Here is a 10,475-nt window from a genome sequence, read left to right as displayed (position 1 = left end):
CGCTACTGGAGAGCTTCGCCGCACTTGAGCTAGTACTGCTGAACTATAAAACAAAACTGACTTTCCAGAGCCGGAACAAGTTCCATCATTGACCTCACATTTGTGAGCGCTGGACTGGCTTCGGGCTGGGAGGTTAGTGGCGTTAGTGATCATGCGGCAATAATTTGCACGATTAAGTCCATAAAGACCGTGGTAGACCGCGTTCTAAAGACCGTGGTAGGGTACAAAGTAGAAACGCTAGACGGGGAGATGGTGCAGATGTTATTCGACTCTCTACAAACGGATCAGCAGACGAAAGGGCAAACCGCATCGCAGATTACACCAAGGTAGCATGTGATGCATCTATTTAGAGGAAGGGGAAACCACCATTAAGGAGAAGACCGGCATACTGGTGAAACCAATCCATTGCGGAAACCAGGAAAGAATGCCATAGAGCAAGACGCGCATACCAACGAGCAAGAGAAAGACTCGAATTCAGGGCACTCCAGATATACTACAGGGAAAAAGACGAGCCCTGGAAAAACACATAAAAGAAAGCAAACGCAGGTGCTAGGAAACGAGCAAGCGCATGGCTCGATTCTAGGGGTCTCGCCTTGGCAGCTCATAAGACCGAAGCAGTCCTGATAATTGGCAGGCAGAAAGTGGAAACGGCCACTATTAAAATTGGAGAAGCCACCATAAAATCTCTCCCAAGCTTAAAATACTTGGGGGTCATGATCAACCAACGGCTTTCTTTCAAAGAGCACCTAGCGTACGATAGTGGCAAGGCGTGCAAAACCGCGGCCGCAATCTCGCAAATTATGGCGAACACTCGTGGACCGAGGCAACCAGGACATAGATTACTGGTTAGCGTTGTCACATCGACGCTGATGTACGCTGCTCCCATATGGGCCGAGCCACAACAAAAAATGGGAGTTATTTGCAGGAGGGTGATCCCGTACAGAGACTGTGTGCCCTGAGGGTTTGCTGTGCGTTCCGCACGGTATCCCATGACGCGGCGCTAGTTATAATAGGAGTAATACCGATGGACCTGCTAGCAGTGGAGTCAGCGGGTATCCGCGCAGGTAGCACAGGGGTCGAAACTGTCGAATCCCTACGAAAAAGGTACAGACAACTTACCATTGCAAAGTGGCAAGAGAGGTGGGCATATAACAGCAAAGAACAATGGACGCATAAGCTTATCCCAGAACAGCAGAGATGGCTATGAAGAAAACATGTACATGTGGACTTTTACTTAACGCAACTGCTGACAGGACATGGATGCTTTAAATACTACCTGAAGAGGTTTAAGCATGAACGTTATCCGCACTGCTCACTCTGCGAGTCGGATAATGAAGACGCAGAGCAAGTATTTTTTGTCTGTCCGAGAATGAACGTCGAGATCTGAGCATAAGGGTTGGGAGGACGCCAGCCGTTTGTAACCTGGTGGAAATTATGCTTGAATTAGAAGTAAATTGGTACGCTGTATGTAACATGGCCACAATAGTTCTAAAAAAACTGCGCATCGCAGAAAGTCTGCGAAATTCCAATAGGATAGAATCCTAGAGAGCCCTTAGGGGAAAACCTGCGTGCTACCTTCGGCAAGCCGAAGTTTGTATACCCTTGCAGTTATAAGAAATAATCAACTTTAGTAAATAATTTTTTCATATTATTTTCTCACTAATTTCCCGATTGTTCCTATGACAGCTATATGATATAGTCCTCCGATTTTGATAAAATTTAATTCGAAATTCAGATTTAATAAAACAATGTTATTTCCAAGCGTAGAATGTTGAATGTTAAAAAAGACGAAAGATATAGTTTAAAAAATTTTTTCCCATTATTCCTATTGGAGCTATAAGCAATAGTTGTCCGATTCGGCTGATTCCGACTTATACTCTAAATGCAATAGGAAGAAGACTTTTAGGAAAGTTTCAGACCGATAGCGTAAAATGACTAGTTTCTGTAGAAACTGACGGACGGACGGAAAATTCTCCTTCGCTGTGTTGCAAACTTCTAAATGAAACCAATACACTCTCTGCAAGGGTATAAAAACAAAGTTATTGGGAAGAAGGAGGAGGCAATAATTGTCGCTACCCCTTTATTTCTGAAAATTCTTCGGGTCTCTTTTTTGACCCACTCGCAATTTGCCTGTGGTCAGTGTAGATCCACGGAGATCCCCGGCCAACACGTCGTCTCTAAGCTCTTGCATGAGGCGCAGGTTATGATCGATCTTCCACTGCAGTAACTTAAGGCTTAGTATGTGGTCGTGCTATTTATTTAGTTATATTGTTATCAATCGTATAGATAAGGTTTAGGTAGACGGAGTCGTTAATAATCGCTTTTCTCTCAAAGGTGATCAAATGGGCCACTTTAATGGTTGATGCGGGCCCGTCGTCTATGGTAATTCTCGGCCGTTCTTCATCCACAATTCTAAGGGGTTCCAGATTGTTAGGACGAGTGCGACAGGCCGCCGCCCCACCTGTGTGCAATTGACGAGTGGGTGGCCCTCCTGCAGAACGTGGCCAAATTGATAGAGGCGTATTCGGAGACTGATCGCGTCATCGCACTCGGTACTGCGTTATCCTCCAGCTGCAGTATGGTGTGGTAGTGCGCAACTAGTATGTGAAGATCCATGAGACTAAGTATGGGGCCCTCAGTAAGCTGCTCATCGAAGATAGTCTTTAGGTCGTTATGATTGAAAATGATAGGATTTATAATGTTGTTTTTAGCGAGAGTAATAGTGTGCATAAAAATTTGGACTTCACAATCTAGCATTCTATTTCTGGCGAGGTGTTTTTCAAACAAATGACCGCAGTCCACAAGCCCGTCCCTTTTTTCTTTGAGGATTTTATTGACTGCGTCTGTGAGTAAGTTAATATGTTTTTGTGTATCTTTGTTAATAACAATGGCTTTCCACTGCTTTATTTTAGCGTTGCAGTTTCTGTCAGACACGGCGTATGTAAGAGGTTGTAATCTGTGTAAGTCCGTACCTCCTTGGTACAGTACAGGTAGTTCTGTAGTTCGCCTGTTGCCCAGAATATCGCAAAAAGTTCTCTTTCGTTAGTGGCATGGTTTAATTCACAGTTTTTTACATTGTATTGTATCATTGTATTAGGTCATTTGATCTGTGACAATACCGCTCCAATTTCATTAGCTGAGGCGTCGGTGGTCAAGTCAAATGGTAAATGGTAAATGGTAATGGCTTGGCCTTGTTTGTGGACAGAGTGTGGATTTTTATCCTCATCTTTTCACTGCCTTTCCTGAAATTTTTTATTACGTCTGTTGCCCCCATTTGAAAAGGACTTGTCTTCTATCGCTTTAGCATTAGATGCCGCTACAGTGCTAGCGCAAACGGGAGTTCCTTGGAATGAACTGGTAGCACCATCGATTTGAGCGGTTTCTTGAGCCCTGCAATAAAAGCATCTACCTATCTTCCTGGTTCAGGATGGTTGCAGTGTCCACGTTGTGGGACATAACTTCTTTGTTTGTTACGAGCGTGAGTTTCCTCTCGACTTCGTCATAGTACGCCATTAGGTCGGTGTCACCTTATGTAATCTAACCGGGCCAGAGTTGCATCAAAATTTAGGTTAGTGTTGTGAGATGTGAGTAGTGCTCGACCAGGCCCACAGATGCAGCCTGTCACCACAATACATATTCATTGTGGCTCCCGTTTTGACATCACATTGGGCAACCACCCTTTGATAGACTTCAACCTGGGCCGTCTGTACCGTTAGCGCGCTAACGTGGGCTATAACCGATTCTAAATGTGAAGCAAAAGCGCTTTCTAAGCGCTGTTCCGGCTCGGCGTGAGCATTACAGACAGGGCAGAATATTATTTATTTACTGTCGTCGCTATCTAGTCCATGCTTAATTTCCCTATATTCCCAACTCATCGGCAGCTGGGGGGAGCTGTTTAAGTTAACGGCAAATATGCGAGCCGAAAAAGGGGCATATAAACGATTGGGGGAATTTGGTCAAGGCGAATGGATGCAATAATAACACAGATACATTGAATTAATTCGGTAAAGAATACAATATGAGCACAGGCACAGTGGATTAATTCGCAAAAAAAAAAAAATAAAGAGGAAAAGCGTCTGGCAAATTTTGCGCGTGTGAAGAAACCAATACGAAGAATATAGAATACTGTTTTATTTATTTTAATTATTCATATAAAAATTTCACGGCAGTACATAATTTGAGATACTTGATTTTAGTGTTTTATAATGCACTTAGAAAGAAAAAATCATTTTGTGTATATTTGCTATTCTGTTTTTTACATGTAGACCTTCAGCTATTGTTAACTTTCAGCTTCTTACATATTTATATTTCCTCAGGGGTGGACTTCGAATACAAAAAATATAAGTGTGTTATATAAAATGTAAGAAAGTAATATATGAAAAGTATAAAGGGGTTATATAAAAAATATAAAAGTGATATATAGCAAAAAAGGAAGTTAACTTCGGCAAGCCGAAGTTTTTATACCCTTGTAGTTATAAGAAATAATCAACTTTAGTAACACCATGTGAAATTTTTAAGGATTGTTTCTGACTTCAGTAATATTAAAAAAATATATTTAATTTTTTTTTTTCAGACCATTTTTTTGACATCTAGATGTACGAGTTGTCTGATTTTTATAAAATTGAATTGGAAATTACTAAAAATATAAAAAATTATATTATAAGATAATATGTCAAAAAGCCCCAAAGCCATAATTTGTTTCATATTATTTTTCGACCAATATTCCGATTGTTCCTATGACAGCTATATGATTTAGTTTATTGTTAGTCCTGCATTCAACCTAGACACAAAAATAGATTTCCTAGGTACCATGACAGTGAGTCGTACCGGAAAAGAGAGAGTAGGACTATGAGTGTTCTTCCTAGGGATCATGCTAGTAAGTGGAGGGGCAAGGGTATTAGCTATAGGCAGAGCCCTCGAAGTGACAAAAGCCATAGCCGGTTTGTAGGCCTTAATGATTCAGGCGAAACTATAGTCACCGAATCTGGTAGCGATTGCACCGTGGCGTCATTCATTGATGACTCGTTCCCATTAGGATTATCCTCATCGCACGACAAATAGCTTGCAGTGGGACTTGGAAGAGAGAGTTTGTATGGGAGATCTGAAACATGTAAAGAGAGATTAGGTGGTGTAATAACATTTAATGATGATTGACTTAGAAGAATCCGACCTTTAAAGTTGGAATCGCAGACATTAAATCGACTTAATAAGTTTTTAAATCCAACACGTAAGGCCTAGGACTCCAGCTCCGTTTGTCTTATAAATGCTCTAATATCAATTTTGATATGTAGGCATAAAGTCCAGTCCAGGTTAGCATTAGATCTAGTGAATTAGATACCGCCTAAAAGTATCCCATCTTAAAAGTATGCAAGTTTAACTCCAACTTACACTCAAGCAGGATGATGCATAGATTTTTGTTGCCTGACATAAGGGGCACGACTTTGGGTGCATCTGCTGCGCTGGAAAGCCGAGCGGCACCGAGCGCCTTCTTTGCGGCTTACTAGCGGCTGGCAGAGCGCCACTTAGTGCCATCTTTGCCGCCGCACTTTTGGCCAGCAAAGCGCTACTGAGCGGCATCTCTCTTGTCCACATTTTAACCGAGCAGAGAGTCTTACTGCGCCGGCGAAGCGCCAAGCATCTGCTCGAGCCGCCAGAGCAGCGCACCGGCGCATCATTGAATCAGCATCTGAATCTTTAAACCTCAACTTTAGTCATCAACCTCTGCGACTAGTTCTTGTGTGTGTGAAAAGTGATCCGAGCACACCATTAAAATAATTCCGACGAACAAAAGTTTAATAGTGATTCGAGCATACATTTAAAACAATTTCAAAGTAAATTAAAGTACAAAAGTTTAAAAAGGATGCGATACATTGTTTGAAAGAAGCAAATAGTTAAAAAAAAAAAATTGAAAGGCAAAAGTGGAGCGTCACTCAGTCGCACAAATTTAAATAGAAATATATTATTAAAATTTAGTATTGCAGAACTTCAAAATCGTACAATAAAAATAAAAAATTAAAACAAAGAAAAAAGTAAAAGAAAATTGTTGCGATAGTAAAATGTAAAAATGAAACAAACATAAAAAGAAAAATTGACAGATAAAATGATTTAACAATTCAAAAGAGCTCAACTGATTTGTTCACAAAATATTTAAAATTCGTATTAAAATTAAAGCGCTACTATATTGTATAACAAGTTAAAAAGCGAAGCGCTCATACCAATAAAAATGTATCAACACAAATTAGATAGTTGATCAAAAAAAATAAAAATGTAGAGCAAGAGAAATTTTAGAAAATTTAAAGAATTGTTGAAAGTGTTGCGTACAAATTAAAAGAAAGTTAAACATTATAAAAAAAGACAGCTAAAAGCTTTTCAGGCTAAATGCCTAACCAAGAAGTAGAGTATTAAATCAAATCGAAACAATAAATAATGGAAGTCGGTGAAAGTTTAAATCAAATCCGAATTACATAGAATATTATTTTTTCTTTTGCCTCGCGATTGTGCAATATGAGATGTCAACGTTTGGTGAAAATGTTTGCCACCGCTGGAGTTCTGTCTGTAAGTTTTTTTTATTAAAAATTATTGACATAATTCATTAGGCACATACACGCAACATATATAGTTAAAAGAAACGCATGAGAAACAAATTAAATCGGATAGATAAAAACTAAAAGAAAAAGACGATTATTATAGGAGTACAAATCATGCAGTAAGCAAAACTAATTAAAATATAAAGCACTGGCAAAAAATACGTATACATATTTAAAAGAAAAAAAACTATCATAATATTACAACTTATTATTGTTAATTAAATGTTATTAATTATAAAGTATTTTAGTTTTTATTAGCCGAGACGAGCCGTTGACAACACTGTCGTAGGTTTAAAAGGGATCACCAGAGCCATGCTCTGGTGCAGTGATCATAGGCTGATCATACCTTAATACTCGCTCCCTCTCTCTCCCTCTCGTTTTTTTTTCTCTCTCTCTTTCTCTCCTTTTCTCTCACCCTCTCTTTGTTTATTTTTCATATTTTTTTTTTTGTAGACATTGGATTTTTCTTCTCTTTCCGGATAGTCTTCTAGCAATTATTTTTTCGTCGCAGCACTCTCAAATCTGATCTTTAATTAATAATAATGAGCAGCGAAGGAAAAGGCTATAAGGCCCATGAGCTAGAGCCGGACTCTAAAGCGTGCCCCGCACATACCATTAGCCCTGTCGCTTTGAGCTTCCTTCCGTAGCACGTTACAAGTGCGATCAGAAATTTGGGCCGCACTATGCCCAAAGTCTGCACATTTAGCTTGCGCAATGTTCACACATAACCAGCAACTATGAATTGGCTGCCGAGAAGTGATTTTAGCAACAGATTGGCAACCAACAACACAGCACGCAGAAATTGTGTACAAGTTAAATATAGAAATAAATAAAGTAAGTAAGGCACAGCAACAATGCACAATGCACCCGCGTCGTTACCTATTATCCAATATAATAATAAATATACTGGTTTTAACATTAATAAATAATTCAATCGACGGGCTCAACCGAGTTTAAAACGTAAACTTTAAGAATATATAAAATCGGTAATTTAAGCGAATAAATGTGTGAGGATGTTATAAGATAAGCTTATCTTCAGAGGGCTAGAAGTCTAATTAAAAGTTGTATTTTTAATAAAATCGATCGAATAATATGCTATTAAAAGGACTAGCGAATTGTAAATCCACGATATGAAACTCTTTTTGGACAGTAATTACTGGTCTGTATCTTAAAAAAAGTCAACCCCTTGGACTTGGTTACCTCTTGACTTATTCCTTTTATGTCTATAATTATGTTTTATATCATGAAAGACATTTGAATTTTCTTGAACTATTGAAATATCTGCACCTATTTCCACTAAAAAACAAACAATTTACATCAGTTTTGCAAGCAATACTTCTACAACTTCGCCTAAAAATAAGAACCAAATCATTTTTTTTTATATCACTGAAGTCAGCAACAATCCTTAAAAATTGCACATGGTGTTATTAAATTTGACTATTTCTTATAACTGCAAGGATATACTTCCATCTTCCTTTCTTGTTATTTAGTTATTTACATCAGTTTTGCAAGCAATACTTCTACAACTTCGCCTTGTTCGTGTTTGCCTTTTATCGCTTCTATTATTTGTTGTCGCGGGTCGAGTTTGAGCCCGATAGTTAAGTCAGTGTTTAATCGATAGAAATTGGTATTTTGCACTGATGGAGAAATTAGGCACCCTAGAAAGCCTGAATATGGTGCACCTGTTGCAATGTTAAACGTAATGGAATGTGGGATGTTATACTGCGGTAAGAAATTGTTATATTTTGGATCCTAACCTACAGTCAGGCGTACTGTGGTAGGGCTGACTGATTTGCGACTTGTGCTTATAGCTTTGGAATTTGGCGGTCATTTTCGCAGAGCAGGAATATCAAGATGGCCGGCTTCTTGGAGTGTATTGCCGAGCTGGAGAAAGATTTGGAGCGCGCTGATTCCGCTATATCGAGTGCCGTTAGTGCGAGCCAGCCGCCATTTGCAACCGGCTTATTCGTACCTAACCCAACAAGTGGTTACCATGTGGCATCAGTGAGACCGCCATCTTGGAGCGGACCTCAAACGGTACCGTGTACACTTACAGAGAACTGCACGAGGAGAAGCAGCTACGCGTAGCCACACTGTGCTACCGGTACTACGGTTTCAGCGCATGGTTCCCAGGCATATAGTGAAGTGGCTGGCGGAATATAAACAGGAGATCTGGAGAATAATCAGACGTTAGTAAGGCGTCAAAGGACGACGCGCGTGAGACATTAAAGTCGCTATTGATTCACCCAAGCAATGTGAATGCAGTATTGGAGCAACTACGTTTTAGATATGGTCGACCGGAGCAGCTTATACGCAGTCAGCTCAACAGCATCCGAGATGTGCCTTCAATATTTGAGCACAGTCTGGGAAAGCTTGTCACATATTCCACGCATGTGGCCAAATTCCCAAGAAGCAAAGAAGTGGAGTGGGCAAGGCATGCTGGTACAATCAAGCCCTTTCCAACTATTGTGGATTGTAGTTCGTGGCTGACGGACTATGCGAACGTAGTCTGCGTGGATGGATCTGGAAAGGAGCCGAGGCGTCGAGAGCTTTATGCTAGCATCGACCGGGGTCAGGAAGAGCAACAGGACGGTTGCCAGAGAACGACTACTGTTCCGTGAACTGCCGGTGACGCCACGTCGGTGGAGGATAACGTGAAACGGTTCGTCGAGAACTACTTCGAGATCTAGAACTTTGGTGTAAGGGCACACACTACCGTAAGAGTTGACCGTCGCTACCAGACGGGGCTATTATGGAAAACGGACCACACTGTGCTGCCAAGTAGCTACGAGATGGCATACATTCGGATGATCAGTATTGGAAATAAAATGAAGGGAGGCGGGCAGTTTGCCCAGGAATATTCCCGGATTATGAAGGATAACGTGTCTAAAGGCTACGCAACATTTTTGGAACGATTTTTGGATTTTTGGACTTGGTATTTGCCACATTTTGGAGTGTAGAATCCCAATAAGCCGGTGAAGATACGACTGGTATTTGATGCAGTTGGAGACGTGTCGTTGAATTCAGTGCTGAGCAAAGGTCTGCAACACTACAAGCCCTTGGCATCTATTCTATTGCAGCGGCATCAAGGAGATGTTTATCCGGTGCTCACCAAACCCTAGGATAGATGTGCGCAACGGTTTCTGTGGAGAGATGTGGATGACCAGCGGGATACCGACGTGCATGAAAAGAGCGTTATGACATTTGGAGTTGCATGTTGACCGAGTGCTCACATCATGTGAAGACCGTGAGTTCCAAACGATTCATGTATTCGTATCCCAGAGCAGTTGACTACCACTACGTCGACGACTACGTGGATGAGAGCGAAGCTATTGGAGTAGCTACCACAGTAAAGGAGATACACGCACAAGGCGAGTTTGAGCTGTGCAAGTTTTCGTCGAGTTCCCCTCCTGTGAAGAGGATGCTCGGACCAAGTGAACACGCCCAGAGTATTGGATGGGGTGAAGCCGAGCAGAAGATTTTGGGAATGAGGTGGAAGCCAGCCATAGACGACTTCAGATTTCGAGTGCAGTACCATAAAGTGGCACCCATTGTACAGGATGGGACTAGGGTTCTCACAAAGCGGGAATTCCTGAGCATAGTTATTTCAACGTTCGATCCCTTTGGATTTCTTTGTTGTCTGATGGTAACAGCGAAGCTATTATTTGGATTGGCGTAAGGAGATGGAGAAAGTGGATCATTTCCAGAGCCCACGTCACAGTGAAGCATTTGCGGCAGTGATCTACTGGAGGATCATTTATGAGGACGACGACGTACAAGTGAGTTTCGTGTGCGCAAAGACGAAGAGAGCGCCTATGCGAACGATGACGATTCTACGGCTGGAGCTGCAGGCAGCGGTTCTTGGACACTGTCAGGCAGGACCACGGC

At 41.1% G+C, this 10,475-nt stretch overlaps 1 protein-coding gene across 1 annotated transcript; it reads left to right on the top strand.

Moving 5' to 3' along the window:
* Window positions 1–9,801: 9,801 nt before the first annotated feature.
* On the top strand, window positions 9,802–10,266 carry LOC122819098 (uncharacterized). Its single transcript, XM_044095478.1, has one exon. The coding sequence runs from the start codon at window positions 9,802–9,804 to the stop codon at window positions 10,264–10,266; it is 465 nt and encodes a 154-aa protein (XP_043951413.1).
* The last annotated feature ends 209 nt before the right edge of the window (window positions 10,267–10,475 follow it).

Source organism: Drosophila biarmipes, chromosome 2L (genome assembly GCF_025231255.1).
Source record: "Drosophila biarmipes strain raj3 chromosome 2L, RU_DBia_V1.1, whole genome shotgun sequence".
NCBI classification, from domain to species: domain Eukaryota; kingdom Metazoa; phylum Arthropoda; class Insecta; order Diptera; family Drosophilidae; genus Drosophila; species Drosophila biarmipes.
This window is presented reverse-complemented; position numbering and strand designations above follow the sequence as displayed.